Source organism: Hippoglossus stenolepis, chromosome 18 (genome assembly GCF_022539355.2).
Source record: "Hippoglossus stenolepis isolate QCI-W04-F060 chromosome 18, HSTE1.2, whole genome shotgun sequence".
NCBI classification, from domain to species: Eukaryota; Metazoa; Chordata; class Actinopteri; order Pleuronectiformes; family Pleuronectidae; genus Hippoglossus; species Hippoglossus stenolepis.
This window is the reverse complement of record NC_061500.1, coordinates 11,632,398-11,650,498: the sequence shown is the minus strand read 5'-3', so window position 1 is coordinate 11,650,498 and position 18,101 is coordinate 11,632,398. Positions and strand designations below refer to the sequence as shown.

General features: G+C 39.8%; 1 protein-coding gene across 7 annotated transcripts in view; it reads right to left on the bottom strand.

Annotated features, from left to right (window-relative positions):
- nup214 (nucleoporin 214) overlaps window positions 1-18,101 on the bottom strand; it is a 40,156-nt gene that overhangs the window by 2,079 nt on the left and 19,976 nt on the right. The window contains exons 30-37 of one of the 7 annotated variants that reach the window (XR_004694104.2): window positions 17,046-17,113; window positions 16,775-16,955; window positions 16,470-16,622; window positions 13,836-14,007; window positions 12,028-12,173; window positions 11,174-11,228; window positions 10,863-10,896; window positions 5,454-5,692 (exon numbers count right to left, since the gene is read on the bottom strand). Coding sequence is in view for 3 of the 7 variants with exons in the window: in XM_035141355.2 (XP_034997246.2) it covers window positions 5,689-5,692; window positions 10,863-10,896; window positions 12,028-12,173; window positions 13,836-14,007; window positions 16,470-16,622; window positions 16,775-16,955; window positions 17,046-17,113 (758 nt within the window). In the remaining 4 variants the exon portion in view is untranslated. Of the gene's footprint in view, window positions 1-5,453; window positions 5,693-8,490; window positions 8,634-10,862; window positions 10,897-11,173; window positions 11,229-12,027; window positions 12,174-13,835; window positions 14,008-16,469; window positions 16,623-16,774; window positions 16,956-17,045; window positions 17,114-18,101 lie in introns of those variants that run through there. The other 6 variants (XR_004694102.2, XR_004694105.2, XR_004694106.2 and 3 more) reach the window with 6 other exon arrangements.

The window sequence follows — 18,101 nt, the reverse complement described above, 5'->3', positions numbered from 1 at the left end:
TTTATCAAGCTAAATACGCAGTAGTAGAATAAATTATTTTATCGTTTTGCATCTTTTCATCCCATGAAAAGAAAATATATCCCCAGTCTTATATTTTCCTTTTTTTCCTTCATATGTTCTACGGTTGAAATTGACGGTTTCTGTGTATGACCCTGATTCGTCAAATTTATATGCGTAATCTCATCAAAAGGGATAAAGGAGTTATCAGAAAGATTAAATGGCTTAAACTCACAGCATCGGAGCTGCATCACACAAGATTAGAGATGTACAATGGAGCAATGACTACCTCTCAGTGGCTAAGGAGCCTCTTTGTAGCGGCACACAACCACTGGGTCAAATAAATCAAAATGTGTGCATCTGAATCAGGTGATTGAAATGCAAGAAGGGTGCACAGGTAATGCTGAACGGCTATGATAGCAGGAGGAGGAGTCTCCTTTCAACTCCTCTGCACTGCACCTCCGTTATAACTCCCAGAGGAGTTCTCAAAAGGATTACAAAGTGCTCTTCTGGGTTTTTGTATTTTCTCCTCATCGCCACATTAGGCATGTAAATAAGGGCTTGAAATTAATCTCTAGACTACAGCATGAGCAGCAGGCAGATATTTCCTCCCTTAGCACTAGCTCAGAGAATCACTGCATATACATATATATGATGGTGGACATTGACTCACACATTTTTAAGACAAGCTTGGGATTTAGCCACTAAATGAGAACTGGGAAAAGTCCTTTCACAGTGAATCTGTGGGGGAAAGGGAGGCTGATATTATTCTCTGTGTTAATGGCTGAGTCCAGCAGCTCATATACAGTTAGTCTACTCGCCGGATTCGGTTCAGGACCCTACAGCCTCGACCGTCTATTCTATCCTGGTCACATTCCTGAGCTGCAAATTCACAGCTATATTTATATGGCTCAGAGTATGTTGCAGTGTCTCGCTGGCTGCAGACGTCCGTCCACCTGTCCCTATTTGTAATTCCAAATAATCACTTCACGACTGCATGGGCTCCTATTAAAATTCAAATGGTGCCACTGTTAAGAGTTGCAATAGCTGTCCATCATTCATCGCAACAAGTCCTCTGAACTGAACAACCATATAGATCGCTTGTCCCCCGTACCCTTGACCCTTAGGAGGGCAGACATACCAGTCAATACTGGGGCTTATCAGCCACTGATCCACAAAAAACTACTGGCTTTCATCTTTATCAGGATGGACCTCCGAGTGACTATGCAAACTAATCTCACCTACTCGATTTTCAAAGTTATAGATATACATGCATGGAAGTACAATTTCACCTTTGTATTTTCCACATTTAGCGTAGATTACTAGAACAGAGAGTCGGAGTAGTTATTCAAGGGTATCTCTGTTCTTGAGGGTGGGGCGTATAGTCAGGCCTGCATGTATTTCAGGAGCCTTCATGGGGGGGTTTATGAACCTGCGAGGTGTAAGTTTAAAAAAGTACACATGGTCGTTATTGTTTAGAATGATACCAGTATTATTAGACAGTCTATGTTTTCCAGACATTTTGTAGAGGTCAGTTAAAGTTAGTTCGCCCTGTCCTAAGGTAGAAGATGGATTGTGTATTTAAAGTTTGAGGTGAAACCACAGTGACGCCTTTTCACGCAGGGGTCTTAAGAAACCTCAGGTCTATATAGAATACAGACACTGTTGTGACGATAAATTAATATTGGAATATTATTAAATGAGTAAAGTGGAAAACAAACCTGATAGAAACTAAACATTTTCTGAAAATGAGGATCAAGTCAAGGAATGAATACTTTGTGAAGACACTGTGTTGTCTGCATGTCTGAGTGTGATTAGAGTATGATGAGGCCACCACCTTGTTTGAAAGCATGTTTGCTTTTCGAGGATGTAATGTGCTGTTTGACCTGTTGGATCCTCCATCAACACCAACAGGACAAACTAATGGAGGAAGGACCAACAAAAAAGCTTCTATTACACAATATGTTTCCATCGGCAGGATCAGGCTCAGGGTTCCTGCACAGTTCACCAAGTTGTTATATAATTACATTAATAGACTTGGATAAGTGGCAGAAATGGGTGCATCAATTAAGTTTTGGACACTTTGGCATTAAGAGGCGATGAGTTTACTATCATGGACAAGTTAAAAAACTAAACTATTTTTCATTACAGCATGTTTGAGAAAATATTTAAAACTTATCAACTGCACTTTTTATTAAAGACAATATTTTTGTATTTTACACAATAAACAGTGCATTTATATTTTTATGGGGGAAAAAACATTTTTATTTTCTATTTCTATGTTCCATTTATGTAGCTGAATATGTATTTCGTTTTTATGTATATAGTTATTTATTGTAAAGTTTATGGTTAATCTGTAAACTATCAAGCCTCAATCACATTTCTTTGTCATTAGTGTTTAGGAATCATAATTTTTAAAACTCCCCAATATCTGCATCTGCCCCCAAAACTCCATATCTGCCGAGCTCTACTTTGCATTACCTTCCAGGGCCCTTTTGAAGTAATGGAATACAAAGCTTTTTAAGACGGTGTTATGCAAGTCATTAAAATGTATTATTGCAGGCAAGATAATCGATGTGACAATAAAGCTAAGCACTCACTATGTAACCCTTACTTATATAAGAGATTGATAAACAAAAATGTACATCAGTGCTCCGTCTGGATCGTCACACCAAGTCTCGTCTAAGGACAATAACTGCTCACTACAGAGAACCGTGCAATTTTCCATTTAAATGAATGACGGCCATTAAACATGGAGCATTCCACAAGTGGGGACAGGGGTACTTATAGGCAACCTTTAATTGCCGTCAGTGTAATTACGGCATGTGATGTCGTTGGATCCCACGTCTCCCACATACAGCTTTTGTAATAAAAGCCCGACATCACAAGCTGCTGCTGAGGGACAGCATCCAGAGCCTTTACACAATTATAAGTTGATGAGAAGTTTCAAAATGAACACCTCACCAGACCTGTGCTTGTCCGGTCCATAATTAATTTCCGTCAATATGGATGCCTTCGCTCACAATAACAAAACTTAATCCCCCTTTTGTGTCATAATGAATTCCTCTCTGGTCACACTTGTACAACTTCAAGGAGTTTATAGAAAGGTTTAAAAAGTCTGTGGAACAAGTCTGAAATAAGGCACAGCAACATATGAGTAAATTGGGAGTCATAATTTGCTCTCTGGCCCAAATATTATTGTTACTATTAACTTCAACTAAAGGTTACATATAATGCTCTTCAGTCATTATTTTCTCAAGTGTGTTACATAAGGTTTTTTTGTGTACCTAAAAGATCTGCAAAGTTCAACAGCCCGCATTAAACCGAGCTCCTCTCCTCCAAAGAAAACACTGCTCCTGAATCGGCTCGTTAGTAGACCGGCCAAAACTTCAGCATCATCATGATGTGACATCAAAATACCCCACATACAATATAATAAATAATACATATACACATCTAACGGCTAGTCTGGTAAAATCCAGGTAAAGCAAGAGCGGAGGCCGACTTTTCCTACACTGCCGGAGCTGCAGCAATGGACAGAATGAGGAAAGTGATGCGTTTTCTGAACATTAGAGCATATAAACCGTTTCAAGCAATAACAGAAATCTAAATTATGAACCTGAATGCGAGCATAATGTCTCCTTTGAAAACAATATATTGGGTCAATACACAAGGCTGCTGGCCTGAAAGTATCAGCAATCAATCATGTTTGGATATTACCGATGTAAAAGCTCAGAGTGCACATGACAATGATTCCTACTGTATCCAGCCAGTAAAACACATCTGCTGACAACAGCATGCATTCAAATTCTAGATGCTTGTTTTGTGAAATGGGGAAAGTCCAGGATTCAGCAAATAATATCATTAACCACAGTAAGCATCAACTAGATTCAATGTGAAATACTTGAATACTAGATGTTGATGAAATCCTGAGATAACCATGTCTTTTGCTGCAAAACAGCGGTAAATTACATGAAGAGCCCAGTAAACCTGGGTGATGCAGGACTTTAAAGTGTTAACCTCAAACTGGAAGCAGAGAATGCTCACCTGAGTGGGAAATTCAGAGCTGACGCTGAGAAGCCAGCTGCGGCTCGGCTCTTACACTTAAAAAAGAAAAGCAGCTTTTGTGGCCGAGGCAGGGGTCTAACCTCAAGTGCACTTTAGTGAAAACGAGTGAGGGCTTGGAAAAAGAAACATCACTGTCCGCAGTAGAGGACTCTCATTAGGACAACTTGATTAAAGAAAACATTAGTGTTGTGTGGTCAAGTTGATAAAAGCATTTTTATATCAGTGCAACATATCCTGTGTGTATCGGGTGTCACAAATTCTCACTTATTATGGATTAGAGGCAATATTGGGATATATTTGATCTCCCTCCACATGGCAACTGTTTTCCTTCATTCCTGATGCTGCTGTCTCATTATTAAATATCTTTCATAGGAGGAAACGAGAGTGTAGTTGAGTGTTTAAGCTCTCATTAGAGACCTTTTACATCTGCTTGCTTCAAAACATCTCAGCAACAGTGAACGACTGCAGTGATGCTCAAAGCATTCCCTCCCTTGGCATCTGCGATAATTCCTGACATCCATGATCAAGTTTATTAGAGAAGACAGTAAACCCATCGTCAGTAATCCATTCACATGCAAAGTAAGTGTTGAAATTGCCTTCGCATGCGCCTTTTTGTGTTGTGTCACATGTGAACAGAAAAGGGGGAATAACCAGCCCCGTCGGTCAGGGGCACTTTGTGCATTACGTGAAAGACCGAATGAGAGTTTTATGGAAATGAAAAACCTCAGTGTGAAGCTCCTTTGAAGTATCAGAATAAGTAATGACAGTGAACTGCATAATCCCTGTGAGGGAGTTAAAGACAAAAGAAATTGTGAAAGAGGAGTCGGCAGGTAATTAAAGGTTGGGATGGACTTAGCACTGGCTCGGATGTTATTTATCATGCATTATGTTCATGTCAGCGGCGCAACAATGCTCAGAGCCAGGCTTAGCATTTAAGCATGAACACTACCATGCTAACAGGCTGTATTGTGTCCTTACATCCTGCAGCCTGATGGTTGCAGTAACCAGAGCACCGTGTTAAATTAAATCCCACAGCTAGAGCAGAAAATGTGTCAGGGCAAATATATTTCATGGCGATCCTTCGAGTATTTGTGATATTTCAGTCTGGAACAAATGATGATTCAGATAGATTTCCAGTAACGAATACGTAAAGCCACCTTTCCACTGGTCAAAAAAACGACCAACACCCACTGACATCTGGCTTTTTTCTACAATCTGCATTAACTCCCGGGTCAAATGACTCAACGGTAGAGATGTTGTTAATCGGCTCCGATCGGCAGTGATGGAGTTGTGACACCTTGGTGAAAGCGCTGATTTGGCAAGATGTTGGGCACGTTTGTGACGTTGCACATGACGCACCGGGTGAAAAAAAAAGACGGGCAAATGGAAAAGGAGTCAATCACCTTTACTGGTTTACACATATGGGCATATACCCTCTAATTGTGGTGTAAAAGAGATATCAGTTTAAGTCGCATCGGTCTGTCCACAGGATGCAGCGCCCAAATAGGTGGGGGAGGCCTTGGAGAGGGGGATCCGCAGTGCACCACCAAGTCAGTGCAGGGAGAGGGATGAAACAGTTGAGCTAGGTCTCCCTCGTCCGTTTAGTGGATTATTGGATTTGGATTATCTGTGTGCACACAAAATTAACCATTAGTCAAAATTTTAGTGTGCTCTTTGGGAGGAGCTGGTGTCCACAGTCGCTCGCACTGACTTCACACAATAGAGGAGCAGCACAGCGCTCATAGAAATTACTTAAGAACAAAAAAAGATGCACTCTAGGACGTCCAGTAGCACAGATGAATGTGAGGAGAGTAGAATGTGCTCAATGTGCTTATCATCAGTCACTGTGTGCATGGGGGGGCAGAGAATAAGGGGGAGTTGGGGGAGGGGGAGTTTGGACGAAGCTATTTTTATCTGGATTCCATGTAGACAGCTGCCATCCTCCAGAGTGCGAGACCTTTCCTGCAGTTCCCATCCTCAGGAACAGTGACACGAGTTACAACAACTGTCACTATCAAATATTTCTGTCTATGTTTGAGGTTTATCAAAAGATAAAATATATATTTGTCGGCTGTTAATGCTTTTATAGAGGCCATTTGTAAAGTGGGTGCTGAAAATCTCATAAGCTCATCCTCTTTAACTGAAAGCATTAGACTCATTAAGTGCCCGTGTGCTTCTCTAACCTCCACCTACCATCACATACATCTGGTTAGGACGGACAGCAATATTCAGATTATTAACCCTATTCTACATAAGACATTATTTCAGTTATGTTTACATGAGTTACTAATAGAATATTCACTTCATTACGTGTGTCTACGTAATGCAAGTTAAGTTCAAACACTCCACAAGTCCTAATTTGATGATAGAGCATCACAGTGACTGCCCAACATTAGAGAAGCTCTGGTTACAGAAGTAAATCCACCAATCACAGCTTTCATTATTACACCGAAGGATTGTGGATATTGTGTTTTCCTTGACATCGCGAATAAAACATGTTTTTCTTAAAACGCAGCTGATATCATACAGACTTGTATTGTTTCACAATCTTGCACCCTGTGGTAAGTCTACCTTGGATGGTTAAAATATTATGGCTCATTATCCCAAAAAAAAATTGCTATTCCAAAAATAGATGGGATTTGTCCGAGTACGACATTATTTGGGTTAAGATTATCAGTAAATGCTGTTTGCATAGCAGTTTCTCTTTCAGACCGTTGTCTTAAATCGGGTTAATATCGGAATATTGGTGTCCATGTTATAGGGCCTATTGTGATCTAGCGTATAATGCTGTTCTGTTTCATCAGCCAAAGATAAAAAACTTATGATCGATTTGTGTCTTTTTCACATGTTTCCAGGAAAAGCCAGGAGCTCCAGCCCACTCCTCATATCTATAAAAGCCTGTTGGGGAATGTGGATGGGACCACTTCAGCAGGTGTCCACGATGGGTCACGTTATGACCCCGACATTCTCTTGCCGCTTCAGAGCCACCGGGACCTCTGCCTTCCCTTCCACGAGAGAGAAGGACGCAAGATAAGGTTGGACAGAGTGACAGTGACAAGCTCCACAGCCATAAGCCGGAAATGTAAATTCTGATGATAGCAGCCACATGCCGTCACAACGCCGAAGCTCTGATACGAGCCATAGATCCCCATCAGCATTTCTCCGACAACCCAATTTAGCTGCTGGTGAGTCAGTGAATCCCTGACTGAAGATGTAGGAATGAGCTGCATATCAGGAGGGATTTAGCATTAATTAGTGAACCATCTTAACATAGCCCAGGGCTAACTGCTATGCTATTCATGGACTCTCGAATTAAAGCTTTATACAGCAAATTCTCAGATTTCATTTCCTTTGTAACAAGCAAATACCATGTAGGGTTTTTAACCATGAGAAGTACGAATACAAACTATATCGAGATGCTTTGCTTTACATATAAAAATCAATACAATTATTATGTTCCCCTTCTGCAAGATTATTTCTCAGGGATATAAGGATGAGGATGAAGACGTTGGAAAAGGTTTCGACTGTGATTAAAACGTTCAGCTGTTGCTTGAATTCATTCCCAGACCATTAAGACGTCACCCATGACTGAATGAGTCACATCATGATCAGACAATGTTCACTTTTGTCCTCGATTTTCTGCAAGAAAATCAAACCATAACACAACATATTTACTGGAAAGACAACACATAATCGATGAGACGTTATCGTGACTATTCACAATTAAGCTGTGGTACTAAGAGTTGACATTTTGAGACATTCGATTTATTTCCAGTTGTTTTGTGTAAAAATATACATAAAGAGGATTTACTACAAAAATGATTTGAGAAAGAAATATTAGTTTTTTGATTTTAAATCACAATTCCTTTTAGCAAGGTTCAAAATTTTCAATTTTGATATATTCTTCACTGGTGTACATTTGACAAACTTCTGTTTAGCACTGTGTGGAACATTAGATGCTGTGAACACCATTCTATATAATCCCATGAAAGACAGCTTAGAGCTTTACTTCTGAATATTTCTCTTTGTACATTGTGATGTTTCAAAGTGAAGACAATGATTTTAAAACGCTGAACAGAAGGCAACATTACTCAGGAGTATGAATGGAACGTTGAATGCAATGATACTTAAATCAGTGAACTACATAAACGTGTGTAACTACATTTTCTGTAACAGAAAAATCACTATTTGTCAAAGACATTGCTGACAATCTGTTTTTCCAGGTACCTCACGCTGACCGGTCTTGTTTGTATTGATGTCATGTTGTCAACACTTAATTTTCTTATTCCCAATAAAATATAAAGACCACATAATCAGCCACACTCTGCAAGCTGGTTGAAATCTCGTCTTTTTTCCCAAACATACATAAGTTTCTGTAAAAAAAAAAAATATGTGTAAAACTATTTTCTAATTTACTTTATTTACCCCTTGAACCCAAATGCACCACAGTCTTCCCCTGTCCCTCCTCTCATTGTGCGGCACAAAGGACTTGATTGCAGGAAGTACTGTAGCTCATGGAGGTTTAATAAAACTAGCTTCTCCAACTGGCAACTGTTTGTGAGCTTGATCTGGAAGAAGAAATGACAGACAAAGCAGAGAGAGGGAGAGATTATTGAAAGAGTCTTAATGTCTGTTTCAATGTTTAAAAGGTACTGATAGTAGTAATATTGGAAATACCGCTTTAATGTGTAAATCAAATACACACAACTTCTTTTTGAAATCAAGTTTAAGGATCATGATATCAAACATTCCATACTGGATTACAAGGACATGTGTTTAAAATGCATTACATGTAATGCTACTATATTAATGTGCATTCATGAAATATAATATATTTCTCTCAATATCTGTGTCTAGTGAACTGTTGTAAAAGAGAATGTGGCCTCTTGTTTAATGATGATGTCACATGTCTGTGCAATCAATGCAACCCTTCCTGTGTTCTCTCATAAGTTCTTTTGCAAATATTTGTAAAACAATGAAGACAACTCTTCACTCTCTACTTGGAAAGTCACAACCTTTCAGCACACACACACACACACACACACACACACACACACACACACACACACACACACACACACACACACACACACACACACACACACACACACACACACACACACACACACACACACACACACACACACACACACACACACACACACACGGCAAGGACTGATAAATACAGATGAGGCATGTTTCTCAATCATCTTGTTCGTATTATTTTGAAACAGGCTTGTGGTCAGAAAATGTGCACATAATTGCACCTTGTTAATTCAAAACTATTTTACTAGAATCAAAAATTACAGTAGCTGGATGGATTTAAATGAGTAGACGACTGCAGACAGGCCTTATACTTGGAAATCACTTCCCATTGTCTTTCCTGTAAAAAGGTGGAGGCAGCTGAGAAAAACCGCAGACCGTGTACACGCCCAGAGCCTATGTGAATATTTGCTTCTGAGCCATGAACATCTGTTTACATTTCAAATAGCCTATGTTCTACGAGTACAGACACCAGGCTCCTTGTTTGTTTTTTCATATACAATGATCCTGTACATCACCTCCCTGGAATAACTGACAGCAAACTGTTGTACAGTGACTGAGAACTTCAGTTATGCTTGACAGTGACTTCCGTGATTCTGATTTCAGTCTATTCAGTTTTATCATTATGACACATTAAGCATGTGTATCATAAACTCTCCTGTAAATATTTTTTTTCCAGTTAGATTGGCTGTTATGGATTATCAGCACAACTTTTTGATACGTATAATTATGTAGGAATAGAAGAAATTAGCACAATTCTTTTAATTGCAATATTTTTGTTAAGACTCCAAGGTGTGAACACAATTTATTCAAAATAATAGTGAGTAGTAATTTGCAAAATATATCTGTGTGTGTATATATATATATATATATATATTTATTTATTTATTTATTTAAATCGTGGCATAAAATTTAATTCTGTTTTTGTTCCTTTTGCTTCATAGAAATAATAGAGGTTTTTTGTACTCTGGTTCGGCGGTTTGGTACAGGGAGAAAAACACGAGGATTAAATAGCATAGAAAAGGAAGACACAAAACAAAAAAGGAGCTGATATAAGGATTATTAACAGCATGTGAATGTGTCTAATATGCTGAGCCTCGTCTCCACACACACTCCTGCACACTTCACTGTGCATTCCACTGGAACACACCCTAAGGAACACAGGCTGCCATGTGACACGCAGCAGCAAACAGAGGAAGAAGTAGCAGAAGACAGGGAGAGGTAGAAAGTGGGATTGAGGGATGAAAGAAGAGATGGAGGGATGGGAATTAAAAACCTATCACAAGGGTGCAATTAGGCACAAAGTGTGATGAGCATTAAATAAAACACGGCCCATTTTAGGGACAGTGACTTGCAACAGGGGTCAGGACCATGAATCATACCTGCAAACACATGATTTAATGTGTTATTTATTTCTTCTAGTGTTTTTATCCATGGTCGAAAGTGCAAGAGAGACCATTTCATCTGTTATTTAATAGAGTAAAGCAGAAATAAAGCCGAATCAGACTTTAAATGAATACAGAGCAGAAAGAAGATGAAGAGGAGGAGATAAATGAGGGCAGATGAGGTGGTATTAAATCTGAAAGGTTCGGAGGAGCAGTGTTGTGGAAGAAAAGACGTGAGCTGCAGCAGAGTTCAAGCACCACAGGCGCAACACGCTGCTGCCAGGGAGGGGCAGTGAAATGTGGCTCTGCCCACTCACCACGTCACACACAGAGAACACTGTTAAAACTCGATGTATAGATGACACTTACTGGTTTGAAGAGCCAAAGGTGTTTCCAGAGAATCCTACAGGATGGAGAAAAGTGATTAGTTGTGTGATTGTAGCAATAAAACATTGTAAGTGTCAGTGTGGCAAAAGATTAAAAACCTAATATCGTAATAATATTATCATTTGACAGCACAAGTTATCTCTGACACATCTGTGTGCTATGTAATATTGATAGTAGTAATACAGTAAAGGGCACCTAAAACGATTTCAAGTACTCATTAATCTGCTGATTATATTTTAATAACAAATCAGTCAATAAAATATAAAAAAAAATAGCCAAAAGGGATGTCTTACCATTGCTTGTCTGACTATTTTATGTTGTTTGACATTTCTCACATCATTTCTTGTTCTGTGTAATAAATTATGTTGCATAATTTTATTAGGATTTTAACACAATACATAAACAATGTACTTTCTGTCTAAAGAACACTTTAAATCAAAAATATGAAGTACACATAGCATAAACTCTCCAGAACTGTAATGTGCGATTAATGAAGTGTATTTTATTTATTTGTAGTTATTTGCTTTTATTTGCTTTCTCTGTTTTTAACTCGTGTCTTCAAGCATTGTTGAAAGTGCTGGAAAAATGTATTATCTTTATAATCATCATTATATTTATTATATCTACTATCTATTATTGTACTACTAATAATACTAATAATAATAGATAGCGGGTGTAAGAAAAGTGTATGGATGTCTGAAGAACCGTTTCCTGTCTCCACTTGAGCCACTGAGCTTGTAAACAAGAGGGAAGCTGAAGATGACTTGCAGTTGTATCCCTCCGCCAACCTGTAAAACTGTAGTTTACGTTCATCCGCTTACACTTATATGTAGCGAAGAAGTTAAAGAAATTCAAGTGTATTTTTCATCACAATTAATGTATTCAGTTTTGAGTTGTGGCAAACAATGTGTTCTGTGAGCTCACAGTGACCTTTGACCTTCAATCACCAATGGAATCAGTTTATTCTTGAGTCCAAGTGAACGTTTGTGCCAGATGTAATGAAATTCTCTCCAGGTGTTTCTGAGATATCACGTTCATGAGATAGCGACAGTCAGACGGACAGACTACCTGGCCTCTGGCCATGGCAGTCGCCCGCATGGACACATAAAACAAAAAAAAAAAAAGTGTACTGAAATAGTAGTCTCACCTCCTGTCTGTGGCTGCTGTCCAAACCCTGAGAAGCTGCTGGGCTGAGCTCCAAACCCAGAGCCCTGCTGGGCCAAGTTCCCGAATGACGGAGGGTTCTGATTAGCTAGAGCGCCAAAGGACGGGGCGGGGGGAGGTGAGGCAAACCTGAAAACAGACGCATACACAGAGGATGTGATATGGTAAAAGAAAAGAAACATTTAACAGCCATATTCTACATCAACAATTTATTTTGAGCAAAGAGAAAGAGACTATGTGCGGGATCTATTTATTATTTAGCTCCATCCAAGTAAACATGCAAGCAGGGCAGGAGGTGTCAGATGGTGTGTATGTGTGGGTCGGGGTACGAGAGGATTAAGAGACAGGGGTTTAAGCAGTAATCTCTTCTGCAGGACCCATGCCACACTGAAAAGAGAGAATAAGCAAAACAGAGGAAAAGCAGGAGGGAGCAGGCCTGTTTAATCTGCAGGCGGCATGACCCCAGAGTGAGATTATCTGAGGGGAATAATCTAGTCCTGCAGAGAGCTCCATAGTTTAGGGCTCACTGGAATCAAAACACGTGCACATGGTGGACACGCAAAAAATGGGGAGGATGGAGAAATCATTTGAGTGGAAACAGAAGAAAAGCTGTAAAAAAAAAAAAATGTAATTAATACTTTCGTAAGACATTTCACTTGTTGTAAGGCTGAATATAAAATGTTCTCATTCAGTGGTCTGTTGTATTTCACTGTAAAATGTCTGATTTATATTTCCCAAAAAGGGCTGTACAGCATCTGCACCAATAGTGAGATTGGTTACATTAACCCTTTCCTGATTTCTCCTCAAACTGCAATCAACTTTGCAGAGACAGGAGGGGAAGAGAACAAGACAAATCTAATTTACATCACACAAGACAAAAGATTAAGGAGCAACACTGTCCCAGAGAATCATACATCACTATCTTTAGTTACTGTTTACTGAAATCTGTTATTAAACTGGCATCAGTGCTAAATTATTAAAGACCATAGTATTGATAAGCTCCAATGTTACAGGTTTCGCACTCAAAGGGGGAGAAACCAAGACAATAAAATTCCTATTCATTATTTCTACATGAACATTATGTAGCACATTTTATGTCACCATCTCTATTTCTGATTTAGATAGAGACACATTTATACTATTCTCAATTCAGATCTTTCTTGGAGCCGTCGTGCAAGGGGAGGGGTAACTCTCACAGACTTGCTGCAACACACACGTACAGCTATCCACAACTAATGTTCAAAAGTGTGGTTACACTTCACTGGGGGGGGATGCTGCTAAACCTCGTAGCAACAAATCACGTTTATGTTAATCGCATGTTTCACGACACAGTGAATGCTGCTCTTTGGTTACTTTGTGTGTTCCGCTTGTGAGATGGTGAGTGAGAGAACACAGATGTTCAGATTTTCAAAAAAGCAGCTGCACGCTACAGGCAAATTCCCCCCGCCCCAACAGCCCCCTGCGCAAAAAGCCTTGTGAGCGAGTGGGGACACTGACAATGTTAAATATTTTTTTATTGCAGCAAAGTAACAACCAAAAAAACAGTCTTGTGTATTATACTGCTTTGTTACTTAGAGGTTGTGGCACATGAAATATTAATTGCTTTATGGCTTGAATTTTGTTGTAGGCAACGATTTAAACCATTTTAATAAAAAAAAAGTAAGGATCTCATCAGCAAGCAAGTGAAAGAAGCTAAACCTCTGAGCTGCTAAACATCAGCATAATTCCTCAATGTCCAATATTGTCCTACTTAAATATCTGTGTACAGAACATATATAACAACTTTCTTACCCAAATCCTCCCATGCTGGAGGCCGCAGTTCCCTCTCCAAACACTTTACCAGCGGAGGGAACCATGTTGTTGTTGAATGAAGGGTTGGAGCCGAATGACGCCGCACCTCCAAATGCTGGAGAACTACCGAAGGAAGGAGAACTCCCAAACACTGGAGCGCTGCCAAATCCACCTGCAGAGGGGAAATCGATAAATTCTTAAAAAAAACCAGAAAGCAGTCGAGCATTGTGGTCCTCATCGTTGTTTCTACAATGATAAAAAAAAAAAAGGTTGCGTCACGATGTCATTGTATGGCTTTAGCTCATTTACATAAATGTCAGTGTGGAGATATGCTCAGACCCCGGTGTAAATATTACAACATATACATTCCACATGTGGTCTGAAACATGGCTGACTTGCATACATTTTTGGAACACTGTGACCGCTTAATAACAGGATGAACACTTCACGCCAACTCAAAGCCTCAGAGGTTGCAGTGCAGAGGGAGAAAGGGCGGACTGAAATTACAGCCCGACTACCAGCATGCTCCAGTAAATAATTGATTGAGCTAATGTAACAAGATTACATTCCCTGTACGTGGGCCAGTGATGGGGCATTAGTGTGCTGAGTGGTACCAATAACCCAGTGGAGCTGAGGGATAGCGTGGAGGGCTGCTGCTATTTATCATTCAATAATAGAAAAAAACAATACGACAGGAAAAAAAACATTTTACACCTTGAAAACCAAATAATCTTTTTGGTTGGGGTTTACATTAATTCTTTATACTTAAACTTGATCCTGTGTAAATTGTTAACCTGTTTGGTGATTGGGTATATGGGAGCATAATGAGCAGTTTAGACCATAAAGAAAATCTAAACAGTTTGACTGTCACTTTATTAAGCACAATAGAATGTACGCATTTCCACTTTCTCCCACTTAAAAAAAAGAATACGCACACTGCCATCTTGCAGCAATGACGTCATTTAGAGCCAGAGATTGCACAGGAGCGATCAGGGGGTGGAGCTGTGATATTGAGGTCCCGCCGATACACAATCGGGAGTCAGTCTCAGCTGTCAATAATGACGTTTAATCCCGTTCTTATAGAATCAAATAATTAATCAAAACCAAACTTGCTGGAAGAATTACTGCAAACACTTGAACAAACATCAGTGTGATGAGAACTATACCTAAAATGACAGAAATCGTCTTGGAGAAAAATGTATTGAACATCTACTTTGACTATGCAGATTTGGTCCATGCCCCATCCACTAACATGGAGGCAGTGGGGTTTATGACCTTTACAGCAGCCAGCTTCCAGGGGGCGATCGGGATTCTTTTGCTGTATTTTTAGCAGTCATGTCGTCCAAGAATCTGCCCATACTCTAATACGAGTGAGGGGGAAAGCATTTATCACCCTCTGTTTGCAAACAAAGAACAAAACCAACAGGTCTGACTGAGCTTGTTACAGTTTAACTTAGACAAATACAAACTGAAAACAAATAAGAATGGCACGACAAGACAAGAGTTTAATCCTCTTCCAAGTAAACAGCAGTGCAGTGAGCGAGACCATAACCAAACTACTACATGCGCTACATGATTCGACACTTGTTGATGCTGTTTATCTGATAAACAGGGTCTCTAACAAAACAAAACGTAACGAATCAACAAGGACAAAGCACAATGTCTGCTTATATGCATCATCAGCTGTCCTCGTATGATCTTGACTGTTACAAAACAAACTCATTAATGTAAATCAATACCTTTTCTAACCACAAAAACTGCATGAACACCTCACGTTTTCACAAACACCTCAGGTTTAAGTAAATATTCCTCACAGGCATAGTGCAAAATACATCTGAAGTCATGTGCACCTTTCTACATACTACAATTCATAGAAATCTGTACCATATCTTTATCATAAGTAGACAAATAAATAATCTGCTGTAAAGACATGACTGTTTTTTATATCATGTATACTACACATACTATGTCAGTGTGAATAAAGGCCATGTACTTCTATCTACTTCCTCCACCCTAAACAGTGCAGCTCTGATGAATGTTGACATTCAAGATAGAGATCACTTAAATTAAATAATAGCTTCGATATTTAAAGGCTTTTTGTATATTACATGTCCATCTGATACTTAAAAAATACGACACAACTTTGATTCATTGCCCTTTGACTGAGCAGTTCTGGGAGGGAACGTTGCATCAGCATTGTTCTGGAAGGTAATGATGTAGCATCTGACGACCTGACTTTCTGCTCCACTGGGGTGAGGAGACATGGACATTTGCTGTAGCTCAGATAATAAAGGAGAAAGCAATGTCAAAATCTGGCTGAATAAAAAAAATAACATGATTGTATATAGCATAAACTATAGTGTCTCTAATGTATCTCTAACTAGTGTCATTCAGATATCGCTCCTCTAAATATACCTGTCCTCCTATACTGTCCATTCCTATCTCACAATGTTAAGAAAATCAAATCTGCGGCAAGATTTACTGGGTTCTCTCTTCGCCCATGTCTCATCTTTTCACCAAGTTTTGTGGAAATCTGTTGAACAGTTTTTGTGTAATGCTGCTGACAAACAGACAGTGGAGAAAACATAACCTCTATGGCGAGGGTAATAAAAACAATATGGTGGCGGGTTGTACCTGGTTTTGTCGGAGAAGCGAAGGAGCCAAAACCCTGGGATGCAACACTCCCTCCTCCAGTGCTGAAGGTCCCACTGGGTTTCTGCTCACCAAAGGAGGTCTGTCCAAAACCAAAGGTCTTGGCACCACTACTCCCAAACAGAGTGTTGGCACCTAGAGGAGAAACAGGAAGATAAATGCAAATTTTTTTAAGAACAGTAAAATGCTTTTGCTTTATGATTTCCAGTTGGTCTCCACTATGGCACAGGCAAGTGGTAACACTGATGACAGAGTAAAAAACGACTTTATTGATTGTGTTAGCTTACCTGTCTGAGCAGGCTGGCCAAATCCTCCGGTGGCGGGAGGGGCGCCAAATGGGTTCTTGTTGGCAGCCTCCTCGGTGGGTTTGCCTCCCAGGCCACTGAAGAATCCTCCACCAGCTGATGAGCCTGCAGGGTTGGCTGAACCTGAACCAAACACACTCCCACTAGATGATTGCTGCTGCTGCTGGGAGAGAAGTATTATTCATATGATGTGTCCAGAATGGGCAATACTTTAAATGTCAAGACAAAACCAACCAGGAATAATGGATAGTACCTGTCCAAACACACTGCCAGTGCTCGGTGGCTGGCCAAACGAGGGAGCGGCAGAGGAGCAACCGAAACCTGAAATAAAAATAGAAAAGACATTCACTGTTAAATCTACACAATTGCAATAGATGCTGTGGAGTTGGTGATGCCATAAACATATCCAATCACCACTAGACAATATTGCTCCCCTTTTCTCCCTCAGTGCCACAGAATGAGCCGATTATGGAAACTTTGACCCCCCCCCACAGTGTGTAGTCAGGAGCTGTGTGCAACTGTTGAGCTGATACACTGACATCAGCTGTTCATGGAGAAACACATTCCCACTCTGCTCTGGGAATTTAGAGAATCTTGGGGAATGGGACAACTCCCGTCGTGCCACCTTCTCAAATCTCACAACCCGGAGATCCACTCAGACTTGGTAGTACGGTTCAAGCACAACTGTCACATTTGGATTTAATCACAATAATAAGTGAAAGTCAGCCAAATGTGTAAATGCTCTTACACCGCCTACCTCACTTCCCACTGCCCTTACTGATATAACAATATAGTTTCAGTGGTTGTCAGACGCTGTTAGCGTCACCAGTCAGATACGACTTAACCACTTTGAGAGGTTCAAGTCTGATGAGCGAGTGTGACATCACTTTGTCTCCAGCTGACATTTTTATAATGACTTACTGTTTTGAAATTGTAAATCCTGTCTACGCCATTATTGTAATAGCCATAAAACAGCCATAGGATTGAATATTTTAAACTGAAGATGCTGTGTTGATTTAAATATGCCACATAATAAAAGATGAGAAAGGTAGAAACATCAACAACATCAACAGGACTGATAAACAGATTAACAGCAAAAAGCAGGTGAAAACCAGACAGAGTTCTGCCACAACTTTTCAACTGTTATCTATATTGTCGGAAACATGGAAAATGCATGTATCATAAACCACACTCTTATGTTACCAGATTTACAAAGAACAAATAAATGAGGCAACTAGAAGGGTGCTCAGTGACACCATACCTGCCACAAGGCTACCACCCTATTTCGCACGGCTACAGAAAGAGAAAA